The 27,587-nt window shown below is 50.1% G+C and overlaps 1 protein-coding gene across 3 annotated transcripts; it reads left to right on the top strand.

Moving 5' to 3' along the window:
* The first annotated feature begins 6 nt into the window (after window positions 1–6).
* Window positions 7–26,587, top strand: EXOSC7 (exosome component 7). 3 transcript variants are annotated; one of them, XM_019724070.2, is made up of 8 exons: window positions 7–138; window positions 4,459–4,560; window positions 4,864–4,958; window positions 11,893–12,058; window positions 15,939–16,009; window positions 19,337–19,460; window positions 20,710–20,865; window positions 26,066–26,587. In XM_019724070.2, the coding sequence occupies exons 1-8, from the start codon at window positions 82–84 to the stop codon at window positions 26,135–26,137; spliced, it is 843 nt and encodes a 280-aa protein (XP_019579629.1). In that variant the 5' UTR covers window positions 7–81; the 3' UTR covers window positions 26,138–26,587. The 3 variants fall into 3 exon arrangements, with proteins under 3 accessions (XP_019579629.1, XP_019579628.1, XP_019579630.1); XM_019724069.2 differs by lacking the exon at window positions 26,066–26,587 and adding an exon at window positions 21,502–21,742 and having other exon boundaries at window positions 8–138; XM_019724071.2 differs by lacking the exon at window positions 26,066–26,587 and adding an exon at window positions 21,312–21,495 and having other exon boundaries at window positions 8–138.
* The last annotated feature ends 1,000 nt before the right edge of the window (window positions 26,588–27,587 follow it).

Here is a 27,587-nt window from a genome sequence, read left to right as displayed (position 1 = left end):
AGGCTGATGACGCACAGGAGCGGGAGGCGCGGCCCGCGCGGGGGCGACGCGGGCTGATGACGTCAGGGCCGGCTCGGCAGCATGGCGTCCGTGACGCTGAGCGAGGCGGAGAAGGTGTACATCGTGCACGGCATCCAGGTAGCTCCCGCAGCGGCGCCGGCGCCGGCCGCCAGGTGTTCCCGGCCCTGCGGGGCGGCCGGCCCTCGTTCGCCCTTGTGGTTAAACAGCTCTGCGGCCGAAGCCGGCCACCTGGGCGCGTTGAGCAGCGGGCGGCGAGCGTCGGGTTAGGACTGTGCGTGTGCTCGCAGCCTTCGGGGTCTCCGAGGTCCCGAACCCGGGTGGGAAGCGGGGCGCCCGGTCCCGGAGGCCTTCTCGTAGCGAAGGAGCGCGGCCCCAGGGCCCTCTCTCCAGCCTTCGCGAGCCGCTTCGCTGCTGGGGTGGCCTCTGGCCCGCCTTTCCCCCCTCGTGGTCGGGAGTCGCAGCGACAGAGAAGGCGCCCGAGGTGAAAGCGCTTTGGGACTGTAAATCGCCTTACAAATAAAGGAAGGGTGTTTAAAAAGTGGCTCCACAGGCAGTAGCATAATTTTTGCTGTTTGACATTTGGCCTCCGGAGAACTAAGCTCCCTAGAGGCAGCTGTAACTGTACTAAGCTCTTCTGTGCTCAGCCTTCAGTCCCTGGTTTGGACCACGACAGAATCAGAGCCTGGTAATTAGTTACCGAGGAAAGCCGAGGGCGCCCTTCTTGTCTGTAACCTGCCCAGGTTAGAAACGTCTCCCCAAAGCCTAGGCAGAATCCTGTTCTTGCCCGTATAGACCTGAACGTTTTGTGTTTTGCTTTTCACTTGTGGTTTATCGTGGTTAATTTCATCTCTTCTGGCGTTCCTTTTACATCAGTCTTCGATTCCTTTATTATTTCTAAGATGAGACAAAGCAGTGGGATATAAGGTGTGTATATCAACTGGGTGCTGTAGTTCCTGGAAGCCAAACGAGCTAAAGCAGTGGGGGCTGATGCGCTGAAGCCTTCCCCAACGAGGTGGAATTACTCTCCTAAATCCACGTCAAGTGCCCCTTCTGTGTGTCCTCAGGACTCAGTATTTAACTCATTCAACGGAGCTAGACTCCAGGGGTAGGAAGTAGCCTGCCCTTATATAGCTCTCCTGCTAGGATGAAAAGACAGAAATGACTTCTATTTATTTGTGTGTTTATATATAAAATTATACTGAGTGCTGTGAAGGGAAAAAACAAACAAACAAGAAACCTGCCTAGTCTGGGAGGTCAGGGGAGGCTAAGGAAATTGCTTGATCAAGAATTAAGTACGCTTGAGCCTTCCAGAAGGAAAGGATGGTGAGTCCACTCATGCTGAGGGTAACGGTGGAAGATCAGGTTGCAGAGGTAACCAGAAGCCTGATCCTATGGATCTTAGAGGCTCAGCCACTCCCTCATCATGGATCTTGGAAGGTAATTATTGACCTGTCTGTATGATACCTTAAGGCCTAGCCAGTGTCCAGCACTTAGTAGGTACTCAGTAACATTAAACAGTAACGTAGGCCTTCAAGGGGAGATGAGTTGGACAGTGTTTTCATTTTTTAAATCAAACCTCTCTCTCACCAGTCACCAGTACCATGGACACATTAGGGCCACAACTATTAGTAAATGTTCAGCTCTGTATCACAGAGCCATGTAGACTAATAGACGAAATAAAACTCTTCGTAAGGATTGTTAATATTGGCCACAAATTTGCCGTGTTTGTGGAGGAGCAGAACAGAATTTACACCTTTTGAATCAAGGTCAGAATGCAGGTGAGTGAGCCTGCCATGGGATATCTATCCACTGACTCAGTTCTAAAACCACCTACACTGCGGTTAAGCTGGTCACCGAGTGCCAGCAGTGCGCCGTAAGTCTAGCTGGAATCCTGTTCCTGCCCCTAGAGACCTAATCATTTTGTGTTTTACTTTTCACCTTTGGTCCTGTTTGGTTTTAGCTTCTGGCTCCCTTTCCCTCAGCCTTTGATTCCGTTACTATTTCAGGGATATTTTATCTTGGTTTGGTGGCGGTTAGAAGCAGTTGAAATTAACCTCACAATGTGTGTTGAGGATTCAGTTGCTAGTTATGTTAACCAACAAACTGGCTCAAGCCAAAAAGTACATATGAGAAGGCTCTTAAGTGTTTCTCCAGGAATTCAAGGGCAGTTGGATTTTCAGGCTTTCCCTTGCCCATCTCTGCTGCTTTTTATGCCTTTGTTTTATTCTCGTCGCTCTTCAGTTGGCTTTCTATTTCTTGGGCCATGTGGTAGTGAGACTGTGGTTATCTCTCAGCTCTTGGGGTTACAGTTTCCCTGTATAAGAAACCAACCCTTCTACTTCAGTTCCAGATTCGTCGATGGACAGAATCATTAGGCCCAAACGTGGCCACTGGGGGATGAGGCCACTTGAGAGACAGAGAGAGAGAGAGAGAGAGAGAGCAATTTGTGGACAGGAGGATGAATGATTTTATGTTCTGGCAGAAGATGGGACCCAATTCAGATAACTCAGGGGACTTTCATAACCACATGCGTGCGTTTCAGGGAACCAAGAAGAGATGTGGAAGAGCCCAGCGACTGGAGGCCACAGGGAGTAGCTACCGCCTCTAGGCCAAAGGAGCCAAAAAGAAGCAGAGTACAAGAACATCTGGAGTAGGCTGCCCTTTATATAAGAAGGGGATATAAAAAATATTCGTGTATCTGCTCATTTGTGCAAAGGAAAAAGAGGAACCAGGTTACCTACCTGGTGTGGGTAGGAAAGGGGCAGGAAAAAGGGGACATGAAAATAGGGATAAGGGGGGGAGTGACATTCCTCTGAGCACACCTTTTCTGAAAGCTTTGACTCTTAGAGCCGCGGTGAAAGTCCACATCCAAAAAGTAAGTGGGTAATTAAAAGTAACGAGGTAATTAAAAGTAACCGTACAAGTGAGTCACAGAGCCACCCTGAGGATGGGGGAAGACAACTGGAAAACAATATTTTGCGTGGATAACTTGGATAACATATGGCTAAAGACAAAAAGAACTCTACACAAATACTGTGCTCTGTTTGTAAATTTGTTTCTCCCACGGGTATGGGTTAGCAATTCTGAAACTATGTTTATACTAAGATTTAACAAATACATAAATATATTGTAGATAATGAGAGCCATGTTTCTCCCTGTCTGAGAAAGAAGTTACAAGTAAGACGAGGAAGATTACAACCAAATATCAGTATGAATACGTGGCTTTTTAATAGATACGTGGACAGGTACAGATATAAATACAGGTGTGTGTCTGTGTGGGTTAGTATATGTACATGTATTTTCTAACTTTGTCTGCCGAGAAACTAGAAGCAGTGATACCCCGGCAGCAGTGAACCTACTTAGCACCAGAGTCTGGTTTTTCTCCAATAAAAGTAACCAGGGCTCCTTGGAGAAAGGGCTGATTGCAGGGCTGAGGCAGGGGAAATATAAGAGTCTGGAACATCTTTTGTTGTCGGAGAGTAAAGAGTGCTAAAAAAAGGTGGGAGGCACGTTGAAAATGCAGGAACCCACCCAGAGGAGCTCCCAGTGGCCAAATCCGGAACACTTTGAGCAACAAGATGAATAATGGCAGTCAGTATTGGGTTATGACCACAGCATAAAAGAGATCCCTATAAGTTATACTGATATAAGCAAATAATTGAAGAAGTAAGCAAGGATAGGGGACATGCAGTACCTAGACCCCTCGGAAACCCATCTTCGGCATCAGGGGTCAGCAAACTTGTCCTGCAAAAGGCTAGATAGGGAAGTTTTGGGGCTTGCAGGTCATACGGTCTCTGTCACTCCTCCATTCTGTCATTGCGTGAAAGCAGCCATTAGTTACTTAAACGAATGGACACGGCTGTGTTCCAATAAGACGATTTACAAAAACAGGTGGCCCTGCAGGCCTGGGTTTGTTGACCCTGTTCTAGAGAATGTGTGTTTTAAAAGATAGGAGCTAGTTGTTTTTAGCTGTTCGCAGAGTACATCCTTTTGAGTTTGGGGGTCAGGAGAGGTACAGCTGAGATGGTTGTGCCCGGTGGCTCTGACAACACATACTTCCTGGTGCAATTTTGGAGTTGCAGATTGGGAAAGGGGCAGCTTATTGTTGTGTCTCTTGTTGAGATTTTGTTTGTTTTGTGTGCCTGTTCTGTCTAGTGGCATGTACTGTGGTCTTTGCATCCCAGGACAGACGTGGGGTGCACACCTAGCTTTGCTCTCCCTAGCTGTGGGACCTTGGACAAGTTGCTTAACTTCTCTGAGTCTCCATTTTCTCATATGTAAAATAGTAATATTGTATCATCCAGAAGTGGGGCTGATTCTCTTAGAGAAAGAGCTGTTGTGCTGTATGTGTCTCTCGAGGAAGGACAGGGAGTGATCGGCTTAGGAGTCCGTTGTCGCCTTGGGATCACAGCCTTAGCATTGTGTTGTCGCACTCAGGAAGACCTTCGGGTGGATGGCCGTGGCTGTGAGGACTACCGGTGTGTGGAAGTGGAAACCGACGTGGTGTCCAACACCAGTGGGTCTGCCAGGGTCAAGCTGGTGAGTGCCGTGGCCATAGCCCGTGCCCATGGGAGGAATGGGTAGGCCCTAGGGAACCCGCCACGGGCCCTTCCAGGCTTTCGGAGCACAGATTGTTCTGAGGGAAATCTAAAACCCAAAGCAAACTCTGGGAGAGGGTCTGTCTAGATCTGAAGGACCCCTCATCTCCTTCAAGGGCCACTTTCCATGTCCCAGCGCTGCTCTTAAGAAAGCCTCCCGGGGGGGGTGTCCAGGAGAGGAGGGAGGTGGTCGGGTGCCTGGCTGCCTGCCCTGAGTGGGGACCCACTTTGCACGTGTCTACAGGGTCACACGGACATCTTGGTGGGAGTGAAAGCCGAGATGGGGACGCCGAAGCTGGAGAAACCAAATGAAGGTTACTTGGAGTTCTTTGTTGACTGGTCAGTACTGTGCAGATGTTTTTAAAGAAAAATGATTTAAAAGCTGAAGATTGAAATGATTTATTAGAGTCAGAGAAAGAACCTCTGGTTTCTGGCTAAGCCCACTGTTAGTTTGTGTTTAATCGTCATTCATCCAGTGAGCAGGTATTTACTGAGTTGCTCTGTGCCAGGAGCTGGGATATGTGGAAGGAGGTGCTGGGTCAAGTTCTGTCCTTGTCGCTGGGCCTCATTTTCCCTGGCTGGAAAAGCAGGGTGTCTGCAGGCCACCCAGCACATGGTAGTCATGAGAGTCCGAGGAGATGACGGGTATCACGGTGCTTTGACAAATACCAAACATGGATGATAAGGGTCATCTAAAATGCCCTGTTTCCCTTTCTGCTCTGTCTTTGCAGTAAACTTCTCATGACTTGCTTGGCAGAGCAAGGGCTAGAGCCTGCCAAGCAGACTGGCAGGCTGAGGGAGCGGCCGCTAGGCAGGCACTGTGGGTGCTGGGAAAAGCTACGACTCAGCAGTGTCTGCAGCCAGCCCGCCAGCCTCTGCTCTGGCCAGCTGTGTGACCGACCTCGGGCTCAGTGGTCTCTCTACGCCTACGTTTCTTTATCTAAAAGATGGGGATAATAATACTGTTGTCATGGTGAGGAAATGAAATAATGATGATACAGAGAGCACCTGGCACAGTGATTGGCTCCCAGGGCTTTCAGTCAATGTTATTTCTCGCCCTTTTGTCACTTCCCTCTTCTAGGGGTTGGGGCTTTTTGTTGGGCTGCTGGCCCAGTCGCCTCTCCTGTCTGTAATTCCACTTCTAGCCAGGCGGGGAAGCAGGCCTTCCTGAGGTGGGTAAGGCTCTCTATGGCCTCATGCTAGGTGCAGGGATGTAATAGTGATACTGTATTGGGGGTCCCCAAGACCACCCCACATTCAGAGATTTGCTGGGTGGACTCACACGACTTAGCATATGATTCTACTCATGGCTAAGCTGTATTACAGCAACAAAAATGCAGCAACATGTGTGTGATGATTCTGCCCAAGAAAACTCATTAGAGACGTAGCACCCAGGATATTTTGGGGGCTGGTCATGAGAGCACCTTCTGCTTAACACACACCAAAATTGCAGACTCTTAGAAGGAAAGCACGTGTTGAGCATAAACCATTTTTCTGCAGAGATGCTCTAGGCACAGTGGGTTTACTGTTGACGGGGAAGAGTCTGAGAGCCAGGTTCCAGAAGCCAGCTGAGAGCCAGCCTTGTAAGCAGGCCCTTGCACAGATAGCCGCCTTGGGGCTGCTGGTTCAGGCCTTTTCTGCACAGATGCTAACCCACGTTTGTGTAGCAAGTTCCAGTCTTCCAGTCTTCCTTTCCAAACTGTTTGTGAGACAGATGAGTTCAGAGAGGGTGAGTGACCCTGGGTCACGTAGCAAGGTCATCCGACCGAGTCTGTGCTCTTTCGACTTCACGCAGCCTCCGGAGGCCAGCTTTGGAGGGTTATTGTGCTTCGAGGTCCCAGAACGTATCTGCGTGCATCTTTCTGGCCAGTTTTACTTCTAGCCCATTCCTGCCCCCTGCCCCGCCCCGCCCCCCAGAGCAGTCTCGTCTCCTGGTTCTGCTCAGCTGCTCTCACCCGTCTGAGCTGTGCAGTGGAGTCGGCCCATTCTTTCAGTTACTGCGCGTGGTCGTGACCTTGTCCAGGCTTCCAGCTTTCCTCCTCCTTTGCCCTTGGAGGAAGAAGAAGGCCTCTCCTGGCCTTGATCTGCCTAAGTCAGTGCCATAAACAGTCACTGAGGAGCAGACCCCAGTGTGACGAACTGTAGTTTGTTTCCTTTTCTTCCTCTTCGTTATCTTCTCCCTCTTCTCCTTACACAGACGAAACAGTCACCGGGCACACCAGAGAGGGTGTTTGCACTCAGTGCTTGGGGCAGCGGACGCGTCAGTCGCTTTGTGACTGAACATGACTCCAGGTTTGCTTGCTGCTCTCATCCCTGTCTAGTCCCCCTTTAAAGGGAGGGCGGCTCTGGGGTGAGAGGAGCTTTGAGCTAGCTGCCTCTTCCTGAGACCCGGCTTCTAGGAGTAAGCCCCTCTCCTGGCCGACAGTGGCTGCCTGCTGCTCTCTGCCCCCCATTGTCAGGCTCAGGAGAACCCCAACAGACCTAGATGCTCCAGTTCCCAGGTAGTTCTCCTGAGTCTCTTTCTCAAAATGGATAGTCTCAAGGTGGCAAACTGTAGCATCTGTAAGTAGCCCAGTTAGTGTGTGATCCAGCCAGAGGTAGAACTACCCTGAGAGAGTCACAAAACCCCATTTTCCTATGGAGAAGGGACACATTACCAAGCACCTCTGGCTGCCGCCTTTCCCAGAACCTCATTTGAGCCTGCAAGGAGCACCTCTAAATCGCACAGACAAACCCCTCTGTTCCAGTCCAGCGAATGGGAACGGCTTCTAGGCACCTGTGGGTGTGCCCAGCGGAAAGGCTGCTGCCCCCGCCCCTCCCCAGGCCCTGGTATCGGGGCCTCTGCCGAATGCTCAAGGCACTCCCCCATCCGCAGGCTGAAACAGAGTTCTGACCCAGCGGGAGGAAAGTAATTGGAGGCGGGGGTTCCCTCCTGCCAGGCTGAGCCCGGCTTGACCTAACTATTTATCAGCCACTTCCAGGTTTTAATTATTTAAATTCCCAGAGATAGAGAGGGCTCGGAAAACAAACTGCTTTTCTGCTAACTCATTCTACTTCAGTCTGTCCACTTGGAACAATACATGGAGCCTGAGGTAGTAGACACTGCCTCCCACCCCATCATTTTCCCTGTGTCATGGGAATGATGCCTTTTGGAAAGGGTGCCCTGTTGCACCCAATCGCCCCATATCTGTGGAGGAGTAAAGACTTGGGGTTCCTGAGCTCTGCTCCAGAGATGCCTGGCAGCACTTTCACTAAACTGGGAGCAAACTCGGACCTTCTGACTTCTGTCTCCTGTCTTTGGTTTGTGAGTCGTTGCCTGAGAATAGGCCATTTTAAATAAGAACTTTGAAACTTGAGGAAAGATGCTTTCTATCTACAGCCCAGAGGAAGGTTAAGAATTGAATGAGCTGGTGTGTCACTCTGGGTTACCACCAGGTGGCGGCCCATCAAATCGCTTCTCAGCGCTCTGACCACCATGTTGATGGGCTTAGGAACTGCGGTTTAGCTTCGCTTTTTAACTGGGAGAGTGGGGAGCGCATGTGTCATTCATAGGCATCTCAGTAGGCCCGACGCTGGTCGCTGCCTTCTGGGACCTTAACTACTTGTCAATGAGATTACGTGTTTTTCACTAATATGGGCCCATAAGCTTTGAGCCCTGACTTGGTGGGTGGAGCCACTTGATCTCTGTTCCTACCTGCTTAGTGCTGCTTGAAGGGCGCACTGTTCTTGGCTGAAGGGCGGGGGTGTGGGCAAAGCAGACAGGACACCTGCAGAAGCCATTTGAGGCTAGCTGTATTCTGAAAGCCTCCAGCGGTGATGAGATAACTCTCCCAGAAACTTCAAACAAGGGCTTAGATGACAGAGTGTTCAAAATGTGCTACTGCCCCCATACCCATTTATGGGGCCGCTTCTGCAGGCTCAGACACGAGCGCGTGCAGAGGAATCGGGAGCCGGATGACTGCTGAGGGGAGGCCGGACCCGGGCACCCACTCCCGTCACTCTTCCTGCCACAGCCTGGCCTGACCCGGCTGGAAGGCTCCATGGATTTGCAGCCTAGATTGATTGTGAGGGAAACAACAATGGGCCTAGTGTCTGAAGTCCTGTTGTAGGTAGACATGGCCTTGAGCTCCGCATACCCCAGTTACACCAGACAGAGATGTGCCAAGCAGGAGGAGGGGAGTGGAGGTGATGAGTCAAGAGGGGTGAGAACTGGGAGGGGCAGCGTTCCCAGGATTTTTATTAGTGTATCCAGCTCAGTAAGCGATTTCCCAACAGCCCTGGAAGAGGGGCGAGGTCATACGTTATGAAGGCACTGAAATGGTTTGTGTTAATTGTAAAACCAAAAAAGCACTTTTATGCTGAAAAACCAAGTATATACTCACCTACTGGCAGAATATATTGTGAAACCTGTGAGCAGGGGGCTAGGATTACCAACCTGTGTTCTCTCAACTTTATACCTAATAGAGAAGCTTTTTTGTAGGACTCCCGTGGTCTGCATTTCTTGACTCTCACATTTGTGACCTAGTAACAAGGCTCAGACCAGCGCACCCATTCGTCACTGAGGCCCACGACAGGCCCCAGGAAAGCTAACCTGCCTGAGGTGAGGCTGCAGGTCTGCCAAGGACACATTCAGGGAGAGACCAGCAAAGCCTCGCAGAGAGGGCCAGGCTGCCTGGGTTAGAAGCTTCCTGTGACTCAGTCATGTCGTCCCTAAGATGGGGCCAGCAATACTGCCTCCCTTGCAGGGAAGTGAGAGTTAAATGAGTTAACACGTGTAAAGTGCTCAGAGTGGAGTCTTGCACATGGTACACATTCCAAAAAGTTGTTCAAGTTTCTCTTCTTGTAAAATGAGAGACTTGGACCATCTCTGGTCTCACAGTGTCATTCTGAAGGCCACATCCCACCCGGGAGGTTTTTCTTTCATTAATGGAGGTTTTTTAAAAAGGTGAATTAAAATGCCGTTAGAAAAGGCCGGGAAGTTTTCCACAGTTGCCACCTCTCCCTGTTAATTACGTATAGCCTTTCGTTGAGACACCTGCAGTTCCCTGGCTGGCCCCTGCAGGCATTTGGTTTCTTGTCCTCTGGAAATGGCTTCTAAGTCCCTTTCCAAGTCTACATTTCTACCCAACACTATCAGAAAGGGTCCTTGTGCTATGAGCACCCCTAATAATGAGGTAGAACCCTCATTTTTCTTCTTCAGCTCTTCATCCTTTGGCAGAATACAGGGGCTCTGGCTTTTCTCATCTTACAACACACTGCACCCTATTCCCTACTCTGAACTACTTCCTTCTTTCCAGCCTCCTCCCCAGAGTTACTCCATGGCCAGGGCACCATCCAGACCCAAGAGCTTTCTATGGTCTCATCTGCTTCAACCTTCTTCTCTGCCTGGCTACCAGCTGTGCCGAAAGAATGACATGGTTAAAAAGGAAAAAAAAAAATCTTTTCAAATGGGAAAATTTTTCCACTTTAAATTAGCCCACGGTCAAAAAAATCGATGGGTTGTGGTTTTATAGGTAGATTAATTTAGCCAGTTGGACCGGGAAGTTCTGTAAACCATCCCTTAGGGCTGTGGAAGCGTTAATGCATCATCCCCGGCAATCAGTCACACCCAGGAGGACATGACCCTCTATAATTAGAAAAGGTAAACATTTTAAGCATAAGCATCTCTGACTGGATTTGTCTACATAGAGATCTATATAGATGTGTTTTTAAACACTTAAAATATGGAATTTAATATTGATTGCTTAGTGTTTAAATTAGGAACAGGTTGTGTTTTGCTGGCTGTGCAAAATAAGCTTGGTCTCTGGTGACTTGTTTATTTCACCAGAAATTAGCTTTTTTTCATGGCTCCATGCCTGAGACTGGCAGAGGCAGGGAGGGACCAGTCAGGTTGCTATGGCGGTAATGAAGTTCCTCCTGGGGATTTTAAATTGGGGTGCTGGGGGCTTGTGGTGGTAAGGGAAGACTATATGATTCGAGAAGCAAAGTTATTATGTAACAATACACTCTGATTGTTTTAGGATTCATTAGAATGGACTAGACAAAAGGGACATTTAAATATATTAGGTGAGATTTCTTTTAGCATTTCACAATTAGGGTGGGCACAGCCTTGAGCCTTCACACAGATTTTGCTTTGCCTGGTCCCCTGACCCCCGCCTACCTGTGGCCTCACCAGCTTCTGCTCAGCCTCGGGGTTGAGGTCTCCGGTAACCCTCAACACTGACTGAGATCCTCCCTAACCCCCCACTCCTGCTGTGCTCACGTTGGGTCTGCACCCGCCTTGCATGGTCTCCAGGTCTCTAGTGCCCAGCGTGGGGCTGAGTACCTCCCAGATGGGTGAGTGGATGGGCAGATGGGCCGGGGAACAGAAAGCTTCAATATGTGGTTTTGTACAGACCCTACTGAAGCAATGGTTTCTTACCTTTCTGGGCCTTTTTCATTATAGTAAAATGATTACTTATCTCACAGACGTATTAAGGGTTTGTTTTTGTTAAGCCAAAACCCTCAAAAATTTCCTGTTAAACACTTGAGTAGCACTTAAGAGTGGCAAATGTTGATGCCTCTTTATTCTTTGTTGAGGTAACTGGGCATAAGATTCAAGAGGCCAAAATGGAAAAGGTTTCCTCTTGAGCAATACAAGTAAAGTGAAAGGGAGGGCCTGATGTTTCATCAGCCAGCACTTTGTCTCTCCCGTTTCATTGTCCTGCTTTTCAGTGCAGTGATAATGTAGCGTTAATGACGTAGCTCTGGCATACTATCACGCATGCCTTCTAGATCATTCCAGCAAGGTCACTGTGCTTCACATTGTGGCTTTTCTTCTGAGAATATCATCCTGTAATCGAAAGCTGTAAAAACTAGGGATGGTGTATGTAATGTAACCCCTCTGTAAGCCAGACTCCGGTTCTCTGGGCTTCCCGGCTGCCTGGGCCCGCCAGAGAGGAGTGTTTCTTCTCCTCTCCAGGAGAGAGAGTGAATTATTGCTGGCCCCAGGTCCCTTTGCCATTGCTCTCTGTTCTGTGGATAAAGATGGCTGTGTCACGAGTCAGGAAGGACTCCTGTCACACACATTGACAGGCCAGGGCCGGCTGCGGTCAGGCTCGTTCTGTGTCTGGAGGCTGGGACAGTGGCCAATGCCGTGCTTTCCTCGTGTCAGTGGCTTTCCTCAGAGTGCCGGCTCTTCCGGCCTCCCTCAGGGCAACTGGAATAAAGCCTTGCTCCGGTGCTCTTTGCATCTGAGAAGACCCACCAGCTTTTCTGTCGCCCTTCTGTATAGTTCAGCCAATGCGACCCCTGAATTTGAAGGTCGAGGAGGCGATGACCTTGGCACGGAGATCGCTAACACCCTGTCACGGATATTCAGCAACAAGAGCAGCGTGGACCTGCAGGCCCTCTGCATCAGCCCTGGGGAGCACTGCTGGGCTCTCTACGTGGACGTGCTGGTGAGTGTCACGTGGCTGTGCCGGCCGCCGCTGCCTTCGCTCAGGCCACCTGGCCTGCTTTCCTCCCAGCGCCTGTTCCCTCCTCGGGGATACTTTCAACTTCCAGGGTGAGATTAGTTGGGAAAAGATTGGTCTCCTGTGATGGTTCTTTTCTTAAACACAGCACGTGTATAGTAGCATGTGTGTAATGCCACCCTGCAGTACAGTGCCCGGCATATCATGGAAGCACCTAAAACTATCCCGAGGTTGTCAGGGCGGAGATGCTGTCTCGATGGCGCCAGACAGAGTTTGGGCAGAAGCAGGACAAATGGGCGTCTTCGTCTGTGTGGCCGATGCGTTCTTCACGTGCATGTTCATTTAACCCTTACATCGTTTTGCAAGTGGACACTGTTATTTTCCCCAGGAATAAGTAAGGCAACTAAGGCACAGAGAGGTCAAGGAACTAGCCCAGGAAGTCTCAGCTTAACAGACACATTTACTTGAAATCTACTACAGTCAGGTTATCCACTTATTTCCGGTATTGTCTTTTTCCCCACTTGGGTTATTTTATGAGAGTAGGAATTTAAGTTCATGGAAACTTTACTCTTCACGCTTCCTAGTTCTTTAGTGGCTTTGGTGTTTGCCAAGTGGGTTAACTGTGAGGATTCTGTCACATGGCCATTGTACAGGTGACCTTTGGTGGGGAGATAGGTCACAAGGCTGCCTTATGATGGGCCCCGGGGGTGGTGACGAGGACCAGGATGTGGTCTGTGGCTTTGGGCGTGGGAAGGAAAGGGGCTGTGGACGTCGCCTCAGCACCTGGCAGCGGCTGTACATGGTGCCCGAGGCGCTGAGCCCGGGCATCTGAGAAAAGTGCGGGGAGACGCAGGAGGAGCGGGATTTTTGTGAGGAGACATGCTTTCTTCTTGGTGGGCTGTACTTCCTAGGAGTAGGTTTGGGGGGGTTGCCTTATGAAAGGGCTCCTGGACCCAATTCCAACTTGGGGCTGGGGTCCCCCACACCAACAAACAGCTCTTGGGCAGCAGCAGGTGTCTGAGAATTCAGCTCCGTTCTGACACTGTCTCCAGGGAGGTAGCATCCGATCGCACAGGTGAAGGGTTCAGTTACAAGACTGTCCCGCACCCCAGGCTGTTACCTGTGCTTCTGACTGACTGGCGACAGGTCAGAGGTTCCATGATTGCCATCTGGCGTTCGATTAATTTGCTAGAGCGGCTCACAGAACTCAGAAACATTTTACTTGCTAGATCACCGGTTTGTATAAAAGGATGTAACTCAGGAACAGCCAGGCGGGAGAATGCGTAGGGTGAGGTTGTGGGAAGGGGCGTGGAGCTTCCACGCACAGAGCAGGCCACCCACCTCGCACCTTCGCTTGTTCACCAGCCCAGAAGCTCTCCAAAGCCTGTCCTTTTGGGTTCTTATGGAGGCTTCAGTACACAGCATGATGGATTAAATCACTGGCCATTTGCGGTTGATTCAACCTCCAGCCCCTCTCCCCTCCCGGAGGTCAGGCAGTGGGCTGAAAGTTCCAACCCTCTAGTCAACATGATTGGTTCTTGGCAGTTGGTCCCTGTCCTTAGGTGGGGTCCAGAAGTCACCTCGTTAACATAGCAGAAGACACTGCTATCACTCTCCTCACAAGGAAATTCCAGGGGTTTTAGGAGCTTGGTACCAGAACCAGGCCAAGACCAAATATACGTATCTTATTATGAATCACAGTATTCTACTTTGTGAAAAGAAACCCCTCGTCCCCAGAAGGCTAACAAAATAAGCTGTGCTGTTCCCCTAAGAGAAGCATTCTAGGATTCGTGCATCTGACGGGGAGGTGTGTTTGTGAGCAAACCTGTCTCCGCCTTCTGCTCCTGCCCCAGCTTTGTTACAAGGAGGGACTTTCTTCCCCAAGAGGGTGGCACCTGCGATCTTCTCTGGGACCCCAGCCCAGGCTCTCAGTCACCCTGGCCGTCCTGCATCTCCCGCTCTCCCCCCAGCTCATCTGGGCTTATTTTGACAGCCCAGTTGGCCCGCTTTGAGCCTCCACATCCCACCCCCTCTTCCCTCTGCTTCTTGGCTCTACCACTGTGTTTTGCAGAAAGGTTCTTGCTAGGCTGGGCCTGCTTGGCAGCCAGAGAGAAAGGTAGTCTGTGAGCAGCTGTTACGTGCCAAGGATGCTAATGACATGATCTCATTTAAACCTCCTGGCCGCCCTAGGGAGAAGTCTGACTGCTTTACTGAGGGGGAAACTAACGCTCAGAGGACAGCAAATGGCAGAGGAGAGTGTCTGACCCACGCTGCCCGACCTGGGCTCCCCTCCGTGTGGTGCCCATGAGGGGCCTGGCCAGGCAGCCTGATGCCCAGAGTGGGCTCACCCTTTGCCCCCTGTGGAGGACGGCAGCCCCCTCAGCAAATCAGCTAGAATGTTAAAAATCAGAGTTGGGGTCTGGCCTTCTGAAGCACAGCCATCGTTAGGAACCTCTGCTCGCAACGATGAGGTTGGGGAGTTTGCAGCAGGCACCCTCAGTCTGTGAGGACAGCTGGAAAATGAAAGAGCAACTCAGTATTTATTTAAAACACCTACTAGTGCCTACTATGTGCTAGGCACACTTCTAAGAGCCTCACAAACACTCATTCACTCTTTATAACAACTCTGTGGTTTTCCCCTCCATGAGGCACAGAAGTTTAGTGCCACTCACTGTCACTCTGCTAAGTGGCGAAGATGACTAAAACACAGACAGTCTGACTCAGGAGTCTGGCTGGAGCCCTTTGCTGTGCAGCAGACAAATCTGACCCAGATTAGGGAAAGCTAGTCCAGCTGCGGAACAAATGAGCTGCAGTCCTAAAGCCAGGTGGTCATATAGGCTGGGGGATCATATTTTAATAAGCAGTAATTATTCAGGGCTGTAGGAAAGATGGTGTCTGCACGTGAGGTTTGCTTGGAAAGCATAAATAAAGGTGGGAGTTAGCTTTACACTGGGCGTGAATGAGACGGGCCAGGTATAATTGTGACTCGTAGCTGAGTTTGGAAGGCCCACGCCTAGGGCCTTCCGTAAGAAATCGCCAAGCTCCTTCATGGCAGAGCTTGTGCTGGACACTGAGGATACAGGAATGAGCCAGCTCGACAGGGTCCAGCCCTCAGATGAAGAGGAGACAGACTTTGAGCAAAAACACGGGAACACACGACTTTTCTTTCCCATCCTCTCCTTTCTTCCTTGGTAGAGCCCAGTTGGCTTTATTCCATAAACTCAGGCCAAGGCTTCTCTAAAATCAGGACAGAAGGATGTGTCATCTTCCACTTAATAATGCTCTACCCTTCCTGCTGAATGAGCACACATAAGTGCAGGCAGCACTTCTGCTCTTGGGCAAAAATTTGTATGAGAGACCTTAGTAGTTAGTACACTTAATGTAGAACATGGTAATGACGTGCGGTAGGTAACTACACTAAACGTGAACCTGGTAGCAGCTGCAGCATCAGTGACCACCTGTTTTTACCTGTTTGGAGGCCGGGCACATGCTGGCAAAGATGCGAGTAATGCTTGTGGTGCAACTGGGAGCTATCAGGGGCAAACTAAAGGTGATCGCGTCCTCCTTCAGTGCAGGCCTGGCTGGCTGCAGCGCCTGTTAGAGGAGATTCCCTGCAAGCCGAGGCCTGAGTGGCGGTACCTCAGCCAGGGCCAAGGGTGACCTCGCACGGGTGGCCCATGAAAGCACAGCCATGACAAGGCCGTGAACACGCCATGTCACTGAGCCAGGAGAGCAGCCATGCGTTCTTATCTGTATTTGTAAACAGTCAGCATTTCTTAGGAACCAGTGTCCTTTAATTGGGATAATACTTAAGTAAGACATGACGCTTATTTTTTCTTTCCTGCTCACTCCCTGTCTCCCTTAGCTGCTGGAATGTGGTGGAAATTTGTTTGATGCCATCTCCATTGCTGTGAAGGCTGCTCTCTTCAATACAAGGTAAATCTCCCTGGAGCAGTCCCGGGGGCCTGTGGGGAACCTGAGCAGACGCATGTGATGGAACAGTGAGGAAATTTCTCCTGAAGCTCATAGGCGAAGATAACAAGGGATTTTACCATTGAACATAGTGGTATTTAATGGTAAGCTCCAGAAAACAGAGATTTCCCAAGTTAAAACTAAATATATGCATATATGCAGCTCACTGGCCCATGTGGGAATCGAACCCACGACCTCAGCGTTAGGAGCACAGTGCTCCAACCACCTGAGCCACCAGGCTGGCCCCTGTATTGTTATTTTCATAAGTAAACAGGTTCCATGTAGAAAAATATTAAAACACTGCCGAGTAACAAAAAGAGTAGAAACCAACTACAGGTCAACTGTCCAAATCCTGTTACTGGATAAAGCTCCATGGGGGCAGGGGTTTTCCTGTTTTGCACTCTGCGGTACCCCCAGCACCATGGACAGTGCCTGACACACAGTAGGTGCTCACACAGTCCTTGACTGGACATGTGAATGTTCTGAAAGCAGGGTAGCAACCTGCCATCTGCTTTATGTCAAGAGCAGGAAATGCTTAGGTCTCTGGTTCAGCTTTCCAGACAGGCTGTGTAGCAAGGGACACGGTCCTAAACGGTGTTAGACTTGACATTTTCTCTGTTTGATGCTATAGACTTTGCCCCGCTCTGTGCACCAGCTCCTCTGAGGAAAGTTTGCAGCATTGAAAATAAATATGTGGGTGGGGTGTTCGTTCCACAAGAGAGCTTACGTGACAGTACTGGAGGCCCTGGGGCATTAGGAAATGAGGGGTGGATGCTTCTCGGATGTAGCCTGAGGGTTCACTGGGTAAGTGAGCAGAGAGAGTCAAGGCATGTTCATCACAGCTTTGTAGTGGTGACAGATTGGAAAAGACCTGGTGTCCCAACGTAGGGGGCTGGCACCTACACAGCCGAATACGTAGAGGTTTGTTCATGTGGAAAACCAGCCACTGAATACAGTCCTTTCATCCTGTTGTTGGTTGTTTTGTTGTATTTTACTTTTGGTAATTCTCATATTTACTATGTCTGGAAATAATATATATCACATGATGGTCGTTGTGATTATTTTTCCAGTGCTTATATTATGAGCAATTTAACATTTATCTGTATTTTAGAGTTTTTCTATGGTGAATTTAGACTACCTCTGTAATTTAAAACAAAAACAAAATTAAATAAATTTAGGTCAGAAATGACAAGATGGAATATTTGCTGATAATGAAAACTGTGGAGTCCCCATCCCTGGCTGTGCCACTACACTCTTGGCTCAGACAGTCAAGGGGTGGGCCTGGCACTCGTGCCCACTGTGGGGGCTTGAGCAGCAGATGCCAGCAGCATCAGACTGGGCTTAGGCACCATTGGGGAAGAAAGAAAGTTGCCATCTGTTGTACCTCAGGCCTGTCTGCCAGCTGGTTTCCATGGGCACCGGGGCAAAAAGAGAGAGTGGAAGCAGATGAGGCTGTTTAGCTGTGGGGAGGTGTTGGGCCAACTATGCAGCAGGCTGGTGAAACTCAGCTGCTCAGGTTGGGGGGGACACCTGTCACGGGCGCAGCCATAGTCTCCCCAGAATAGGAACAGGCAGCAAGGAATGGTGACTGTGCGAGGCCCTGGGACCCCTGGAGTAAGTCAGGCCCCTTTAGAAGGAAGGATAGAGGGCATTCTCTAGCAGATATTCCCTAGCGCTTTTCCCGAACCATGTTGTGGCCAAAGGGTTGGGAAGGGTTGTGTGTGTGTGCACGTGCGCTTATGTTTTAACATACCAAAATTCAAACTGATTTGTCCAAATAGGATATTACTTAGTACTTCCATCCTGGGGACTTCAGCCAGGACTTGGTCCCTATGGACATTCTATGGCTGAAATTCATCTGTTCTGGATATTGGCTTGTGTAGGGATGGCCAGCATCGGATGCTTTTGTTAGAGGCACAGGGAAAAGCACTACCACTGTTTCTGTTACACACCACCTCCGTCTTCCCGGCTCCTCCGCCCCAGGCTGGAATGAACTGACTGCTTTCCAGCACCCAGCTTCAGAAACAGAATATTACCAGTCCCCCAAAGCCTTCCCACCCTGTACCCCATGCCATCGCTACACCCATTGAGGATAACCACTGTCCTAAAACAGGTTGCTTTGGTCCTGTTATAAATGCAATCACGGTGTCTTCTCTTTTGTGTCCGCCTCGTTTGCTGAACATTAGGTTGATACAGCGCCTGGTGACCTTGAGTCATAGTGTGCTTTTTGCTGTGTGCTGTTCCCTTGTGGGCTTATGCCTTCATTTATCCAGTCTACTGCTCATGCGTGTCATCTACGACCCCAAGTAGTGACGGACGTCATTTTTGTACATGTCTTTGGGCACACATTTACCGTCTCTGTTGGATGGGGTGGAAGTGCTGGGTCACAGGGTGTGGCTGTGTTTAGTTTTAGTAGATACCACTGCAACACAGTTCTCCAAAGTGCTTTTGTTAAGTGATACTCCCACCGGCGCTGTGTCAGTTCTGGGTTGCTCCTATCTTTGCCAACCCTTGTCTTTTTAATATTAGCCTTTCTGGTGAGTGTGTCTTGGTATCTATCACATTATAGTTTTAATTTGCATTTCCCTGGTGAATATTTAAGTTGAGTCCCTTTCTGTGGTTTACTGGTCACATGAGCAGCCTCTTTTATGAAGTCTCTGTTCAGGTCTTTTGCCTATTTTTCTATTGGGTTGTCTGTCTTTCTCTTGTATTTAGTAGGAATTCTTTGTGTAATATGTCAGTTTATACACACACATGCACATGCACATTTGCAAATATTTTCTCCACTCGGGATTATCTTTTAGTTCCTAAATGAAGTCTTTTGACGAAGTACATAATCTTAATACACATTCTGTTTGTGTGTGTGCACGTGCACATATTTCTGTATGTTTCAATTACAGTATAACTGAATCTATCATTTTTTTCCCTTTATTGTCAACACTTTGTGTCCTGTTCATGAAATCTTTGTCTAATCTCATGAAGATGTTCTTAGTTTTTCTTCTAACAGCTTTATTGTTTTATCTCTGACCTTTACACCTGCAGTCTATTTGGTACGGATTTTTATTCATGGTGTGAGGTAGGGATCCAGCTTCATTTTGCGTGTCAGATTGACCAAGCATCAGTGTTTAAAAGCCCTCTCCTCACTGCACTGCAGGGTCGCCTGTGCACTTTTGACAGGAATGATAGACAGTATAGGCATAGCACGACTCCATATTGTGAGACACAGGGATTATTACTCCCGCTCTCAATCTCAAGAAAAAGTGGGAATTATAACTGTGCTCCTGCTTCCAGGATACCAAGAGTTCGTGTCCTGGTGGATGAAGAGGGGTCGAAGGACATCGAACTCTCTGATGACCCTTATGACTGCATCCGGCTCAGTGTGGAGAATGTCCCCTGCATCGTCACCCTGTGCAAGGTATAAGCTTGTATCTGATGGTGCTTGTCTTCCTGGTGGGTCTCCTTCAACCCCAACTCGTTCAGGATACTTCATAGGTTGAAAAGTTACAGCTTCACAAACCGTATAGAAGTAGTTTGATTATATTAGAAACCAATAGTTTGATTATATTAGAAACCACTGCTGTGAGCAGCTCTTTCTTTTCTTGTTCGTTTTTTGTTTTGTTTTGTTTTGTTTTTTAATTTAATTGGGCGTCCTGTGTTTTTATTTGCTAAATTGGGCAACCGTAGTTTGAGGGTATCCGGCAGGTTCCTCCGTGTTGTGTCCTCAGTCTTTGGTCTTAGCTTTATCTTTCTGAGCAGTCATTAACTGTCTCTTTCTTTTGTACTTAATTAAAAGATGGTGGAGTCCCGGGGGCACACGAGTGGGTTCGTAGTCATATGGCCAGAGTTTGTTAGCTCCTTCTGCATACTGGGCATTTCACCGAAACACCCTGCAGGCATATTTCCTTTAACTCCCTCAGCTCTATGGGGTCTAGGCTGCTTGTGTAGGGATAGGCTGGTTGGAAGGTAAACCCCAGTGTCCTCATACGTGAGACGAGGGGATTGGAGCGGCTCCTGGCTGTGTAATAGGTCACGTGTGGTTCTCACATTCGCTCCAGGCCTGTGGAGCCTGACGTCTGGCTGCTGATGCGAATGTGTAACCGGCATTTCCCAAGCTGTGCAAAGAGCCCGTGTGGGGTGAGAGTGTCACTGATCCCACGCAGGATTCATTACATAAAGAGAAGACTGAACGGGTCAGGTTTAATTCCATGAAAATCACTTCATAAACCTGGGCTATGGTGCAGCGTTGGCACTGGCCAAAGCCACCTGCACTGGACTGATTGTTGGGCATGTCCCTTAGCATGGACCCTCTTGATTTCATCTTTGTCACCAGTGAAACATCCACGTGGCGTCATGTGAATTTCTTCCTGTGCCCCTCTGTTGGAAACCCTCTGTGGCTTCTGACTTGGATGGTGTCTGAATTATACTTCTAAGCCCCCCACCCCATAGTTTTGTTTCATGCTTCTGTTACACGGCTCACATGGTGCCCTGCAATACAATGGTTGAACATTGCTTCCAGTACTTTCCACGTGAGCAGAATATTAAATCTTGGTCCTGAGTGGGCAGTGTGGGTTCTTTGCTGGCCCAGATGTTCCCTCCGGGAGGCTGTCAGGAGGGGGTCTGGGGTGTGCGTTGCCCACCTGTGTGCTCTGCTGCCCTCACTGCAGATTGGCTACCGGCATGTGGTGGACGCCACTCTGCAGGAGGAGGCTTGCTCCTTGGCCAGCTTACTGGTGTCCGTGACCAGCAAGGGAGTCGTGACGTGCATGAGGAAAGTGGGGAAGGGCAGCCTGGAGCCAGAGAGCATCTTCGAGATGATGGAGGTAAGGCTCCGTCTGAGGCAGGTGTGGGGCCTGGCTGGGAGTGCCTGCGGCTCCCTGCCCCCTGGGTCACATCGTGGAATTCTCCGTTTGCACCCTTGACCCCAGACATGGAGCTTGGAGAACAGCTGGTGTGAGCCGGAGGTCTGCTGTCTTAGCCAAGGGGGGCTGGGGGGCGGGGGGCTTCTGAATGGGAGGTAAGGAACCTGCCAGAAACAGTTGCTTGTCTTCTCCCTCTCTGACCCCAAGTTTCTACGTTTCTAAATGGAGTATTGGATTGATAATGTAGAGTCACTTGTAACTCCCATTTGGCGACAACCAAGTCCAGATTTGGCTGACAGTTTTGCTGCTGTTGTAATGGCCACGGGACTGCTAAGCGTGAGCCTATAGCTGGGGCGTCTTTGCTGCTCGCTGCCGGGGTCTGCGTGTGTTTTCTTTCTTTTTTTTAGTGTGGAGGTGTTTCCAGAATGTAGCTGTTATGTTGTTGGGAGCTGTGTGGTGTTTTGGTATCGATTTGTCTAATTGTGGAGCAGATAGACTGTGTGCAGTGTTGGAATGGCCAGCTGGCAGAAAGCGCAGCTTGTCCTGGCCAGAGGACGCCTCACATGTGCCCTCTCCCACCCCTTCTCCATCCCGCAGACTGGCAAGCGCGTGGGCAAGGTGCTGCACGGCTCCCTGCAGACCGTCCTGCACAAGGAAGAGAGCCTGGGGCCCAAGAGGCAGAAAGTCGGGTTCCTGGGGTGACACGCACATCACCCCAACGCTGGGGCGCGGGGCTCACTTTCCCTTTTAAGCTGAAGTTTGTATTTATTTTTCTGAAGTGTTATGAATTGGAGGCAGCATTTGTACATGTAAAATTAAAGTCTATTTTCTGGTCTGGTTTGGTTGTGCCTTGAGTTCTTCAGCTGCAAGCCAAGACGCCGCCTTGTCTCCTCAGGTCCAGACATCTGCTCCAGGGCAGGGGGCAGGGGGACCTGGTCATGGACCTTCCCAGGGAGACACATTTATCTCTTGCTGCAGGAGTTCAAAACAACAACAAGCACGTTGGAATAGGGACCAACCGGAAAAGTGGTTTAAAGGAAATGCTTATGATACGTTTTTTGTGAAATTTTCTTTCTGTCGAGCTTTCAATGTAAGAATCACACACACACACACACACACACACACACACACACACACACAGTTTCATTTCTCTGCACTTGGGTGCTTCTGGGGAGGAGAGGGGAGGACACACGCTGCCGGGTACACACCCAGGGCTTCTGCCCGGCTGCGGAGCCTTCCCAGGTCCTAGGGAAGCCCCGTTCTTGCTGCCTGCCCTCCGAGACATCCAGGCCAAGCTCCCTAGGGCCACTTTGGTCCTTAGCCAACCTTTCTTTTCATTGTTTTGAAATTGCTTTGTGTTTTCTAACCACTCCCTGGTGTTTTGTAAGATTTTCTTGTTTTGCCAACGTTAAGAAGGCTGCTTCACAGATGTTGTCATTGGCTTCCTCAGCCTGCCTTCAGACTCTGGGGACACAGAAGGCCACCCTCGACGGCCCCCAGAAGGCTCTTCCCAGAAGCCTGTGTTCTGCTGAGAGTGCAGGCTGTTGCAATTCCGTCTGTTCCTGGGTTGAGCAGCATTTGTTTTTCTCCAGGGGCTCTGATACTCCCTCATCAATCATAAAGGACCCTGGGGAAGGAGCTGCTTTACGAGGGAGAGTATTTTAGCTGTGGCATTTGCTCTCTGCATTACAGTTAGACAAACAGGGTAAGGAGTTAGGAATTTATTGCCTAATGGAAAGAACATAATGGGAGCTGAAGCCCCTGCAGACAGGTTCCAGAGGTCCTGGCATGGGCACCTCTTCCCGGCATGGCCAGGTCCATCCTTGTGGAGAGAAGCAGCTGCCTGGCCTGGGCTTGGAGCTGCTGCCCTGCTGAGAACACAGCCTGGGTTTTCAGTAGTTTTCAGTGTTTTCGCAGTGGTTCTTCCTACAGGTACCATGACTGCTCCCGACGACAATGCAGAAACCAGTCTGTTGCTCCTCCCTGTCCCTGGTTGACTGCCTGTCATGGAACACCGACGGTGGTCAAGGTGCAACTCGAGTTTGAACCAAGTTTAGAAGCTTGGGTCTTAATGATTTAAGACATCAGACAGATGACACACAGGTGAGGCGTGGCCAGGCCAGTTGTACGTATGACAGCTTCCCAACTAGGCTGGCTGGCTAAGAAGTTACAGGAAGCTAGAGGAAGGAGAGGGCTAGGGTAGCATCTGTCTCTGCCACCCCATACCTTTCCCTAATGGCTACCCCTCCCTGGAAAGAATGTACATCACAAATGAAACAAAACTCCAAACGCGCAACGTCTCTCCAAGAGGCATTTCTTGGAAATGTCTGATAACTGCAGCTCTCAGAATAAGGGAAGAAACAGCTGAAGGCAAAGGCTTGGAAAAATACTGTCCTGGAGAAACCCACGCTTCATCTGATGACCAGCGCTGTCGTTAGTGGCCATTAAATAAACATCAGGGAGAGAACACTGAAGTCAGCCAAAAGGCAACTGAGAGCTTGGCGGGGGGAGGGGGGGTACGTACGGACAGAATGCAATGTTGTAGAATATTCAAATTAGTTTTATTGTATTTGTGATTCCTTGGTCTCCCAAATCATGTAAAGTCAAGCCTGTAAGACACATGAATTTAGAATATTAACAGTTGTTTGCACATTGCTCACCAAGGCAGTGGTCTCACATATAAACTGCCAACGGCATAAATTTATGCTATTCCAAACTTTTGGGAAATAATCTGGCAGCGTGTATTATAAGCCTTGAAAAATGTGCATTTCCTTTGACCTAGTATTTCCACTTCTGGGAATGTAACCCAAGTAAAGAAATCAAGATGCAAGGGAGTGAAAACATGAAATATAAAGAAGTTTATCCCAGTATTAGTTCCAGCCCTGCAAAGAATGGCCACAGGGTAAGCACCAGTCAGTGGGGAAATGGTTGGATAAAGCTTCACGCATCAGATGCCCCTGGCCAGACACAGCTGCAGGACAGGCTCCGATTCACTCCGCGCTGGCAGCCTTGCTTCCAGGGCTTCCCGTAGACCTTCGGCTTCCTGCTCTTCCTTCTCTGACACCAGTCACGGAACACGGGCGGGAGCTGCTTGGCTTCAAGTCTGCAGCCCGGAAGTGTATCGCCTCCCGAGCCAACCCACAACCGTGGGGGGCAGGCGCCAGTGGAGAAACGCTGCTCCATTTGACCCTTGGGTGGACAATTCTGAGAGAGAATTCCATACACTTGTCTAGACGTGCTGGTGGGGCCACGCCCCAGCGCTCAGGACTCATCAGCTCTTCTCCGTCCTGTGTCGCTCTCCCCAGCCCTTCCCTCCCGCTCCCTGTGGGACCACCTCCCAGATGAAGTATGAGCACGAGTCCTCATCTCAGGCTCTGCTTCTGGGGAGAAACCCAGCCTAAGCAGCTGGCCCTAGACATGGCCTTAGACTAGGGTTTGGGACCGGGGTCAGTCGTTGGCAGATGGCAGCAGAGGCCCTTGGGGGGTAGTCAGCGGGTTGGCGACAAGCCAGGACATGCTAGAGCATCGTCATTACCAAGACTTGCCTGTGGTGGGTTGAGATGGGGTACAGGGGGAGGGTGAAGCGCTGGGTGACACAAAAGCCCCCACCACACAGTGGTATGAGGCCAGTGGTAATTATAACAATGGTTGCGTTGGCCGGCTTATTAACTGCTATGAAAAGCCTTAAAAAAATGGCAGGCTCCTCATCCAACTGTCATCTTGCGGTATGCTGTAAAAACCAGGAGACCTTCACGGCATGGTTCAAAGACCTGCAACTACAGGGTGCAGTGCGCTGGCATTCAGACCCAAGGTTTCTGCTTGTATAGGACAGCACCACTGTAAAGGACACTGAAGGTGCAGCGTTGGCAGGTTTCCTTTGCCAAAGTCAGGGCTTTCATCAGGAAAGAAAGGGACATACCTGTGATAAAGACAGGGTCTTGGTCCCCTGTTCCCCTGAATGCTTTAGGCAGCAGAAGTGCCCACCCCTAGACCAAGGATTAGGGTCCGACTACAGCCCAGCCCGCGCTGGGAGATAAGTCCCTGCTGTGGGAAGAACTAGGTTCCTCATCAAAATAATTGCAAGACCTGGCATGGCACGTACCAGGGCAGTGGAGGTGGGAGTGGCCTCAGGGGAGTTGGACCTGGGCCATGGCTGGAAAGGGGGGTTAACGTCCTGGCAAGGAGGTCTGGAGTTGCTCCCAATTCACTGCTGGGATAGCTCCCTGAAGTTTGGACCTGGCGATCACCTGGGGTCATTGAGGGGGAGATGCTAGAACTGAACAAACTGAAAAAGCAACTACTCTTAGATTGTGAGAGAGGGGCGGGCACAGGGCCAATCACTGCTGCCCAGGTGGGACAGACCAACAGGCAAAGTCACAAATCACAACTTGCCTGAGCAGAAACCCATGGAAACCTCCGCAGGAACCAGGAGGAAGAAAAACCTGGACTAGAACTGCTAAATTGCTGCAGTGAGCATGACTCCGGGAGCTGAAAACTCCGGGCAACCTAGTCTTTTGTGTGTTTTACCTCCAGGGGCGCCACCTGGTTCTCAGTGAACTTCAGAGGAGAATCCCCATTGTGCTTCTGGTGGGAGGAGGGAAAAAGGAACCATTTTGAAATATTCTAGCTTTGTTCTTTTTCATAAGGCCTGCCCTCAGGAGGAACTGTCACCAGAGCCTACTGTCATGCAGGGTGTCCTGCGGGGTCTCTGGTCCCACTCCCCACAGTAGAACACAGGACATGGTGAGGCCAAAAAGGAACACCCACGGAGCCATAGATTGGAGAGTCACACCCCTATAGTCTTTGCTGGCGGCTAGGTTGGAGACATAGGAAGCAGGAGCCACACGATCCGCAACCTGCCATCTGCTTCTCTGCCAACCATCCTTACTTGCTAATTGCAAGCCACCTCTCTGCAATCCATAATCCGCAATCCGCGCTTGCTAGCTTAGCCACGGCAGTTATATTAGTGGCTAATGGCTAACCGGTAACAGCTGATGGCCAACTAGTCACACCTTTCCACGTGAGGCCGAGAGCCTGGAAGCTGCTCTCTGGGACTCTGTCCCCACTCTACCCTGCTGGGGTTTTATCAGAACCTAACTGACCTGGAGGAAGGGAAATCTCCCAACTCCAGTCCACTCCAGCCATCCTGTCCCACCTGCAGGCGGTTGGACAGAGAAGCCCATGTGAACTGCACAGACCAGAGGCCCACGCTCACCAAAAGACGGAGCCCTAACCACAAGACCGCAGACCTTGAACAAATAACAGCGCCAGGCCAACGAGGTTTGGAAAGGAACAAAAGACTCTTCCTAATGGGGGTTGTGGAGGTCAAGGTGATATGGCCTTTGTCTTTTGTTTTGACTAAGAGCTGAGGCTGCGCTCACTCTCTCGCTCGCTCGCAGTATTCTTGGAGCTGCGCACCTGGATGCTCTTACCTTTGAAGAGAGTGTGGAAAGTTCTCTGCCGCCATAAGCGACCACATTTCTGTTGACACGGGGCCAGTGAAGCCGAAAGGAAACATCTGTGCAGAGCGACAGCAGGGGGTGGGGGACTCGCCTTGTCGGGCCAGAAGTTTTCATGCTGTTTGGGCTGACATGGGTGGGGTGGCCAGAGCTTGTTTTGTATAACTCAGACTTGCAACAGCTTTGGAGGAAAACAAAACAATAAAACAACAAAAACTTGAAAACTGAAATGTATCTTTTAGGACTCTTCTGATTTTTCTGCCTCTGGGCTTTGTTATGAAGATTATTCTTTGCGTTGGGAAACTGGTATGAAAAGAGGGGGCCCTGAGGGTGGTGTGTTAGTGCATGGGCGTTTCCTTGTGGGAGGGTCACTTGCAAACATTAACCCAGAACATTCTCCTGGCTGAAGCAACCCACCCATTTGCTGCCTGCCTGGCTGGCAGAGGCCTTGGGGACAGTGCCAGCAGAGATAGATATCTCGTGCTGGGAGGACGAAATCCATGGGCTCCCCCAGGGCCATCGATGAATCCATTGCAGTTGACTGCAGTGGTGGCCCTCCACTGGCCAGGGAGAGCTGCTGGGGACAAAGGGACCTGGGTATTAATGGCCATAAGCTCAACACTGGCAGCAGTGAGGCATGGCTGCTGCAAAGAGACCGTGCATCTGTGGCTTTCTGAAGAGTGTCCAGTCTGTTCACAGGAGACACGGGCCCCTGCCCACAGGCAGGCCCCTCGAGAATATGTTTTGTGAGGACAATCACAAGCAAAATTCTATCCAAAGGTGACAAAGTCCAGGAACCATATCGTAGAGGAATAGTTGGGAGAAAAGGGGGAAAGAATCACGGAGACAAAGGACACGATGGCCAGTTTCAATCTTTTCTGGCCTCTTACGTGATTGCTCCTCTTACATGATTCCTCTAACAGAGGCTGGCGCCAGGAACCACAGTGACGCTCCATCAGCCTGCCTGTCTCACCGGGGGGGACTTTATAACAAGCTGAGGGTCTCATGGTGGAACCAGCTGCTTTGCAGAGTCATGAGCTGCTCATCCCAGGAAGGGTGTGAGCAAGCACGGAGACATCTGACAGGGTCCAGGGGAAGCGACATCCCATATCGAGGGGTCGTTGTACCAGACGGCCTCTTCCAACTTGGGTTTAACGCGGAGTTTGAGACACAGCGGGCCGCTTGCATTTTTGAGGCCTATTGAAGCAGTTACAAAACGATGAC

This window comes from Rhinolophus sinicus, linkage group LG10 (assembly GCF_036562045.2).
Source record: "Rhinolophus sinicus isolate RSC01 linkage group LG10, ASM3656204v1, whole genome shotgun sequence".
Taxonomy (NCBI): domain Eukaryota; kingdom Metazoa; phylum Chordata; class Mammalia; order Chiroptera; family Rhinolophidae; genus Rhinolophus; species Rhinolophus sinicus.
This window is presented reverse-complemented; position numbering and strand designations above follow the sequence as displayed.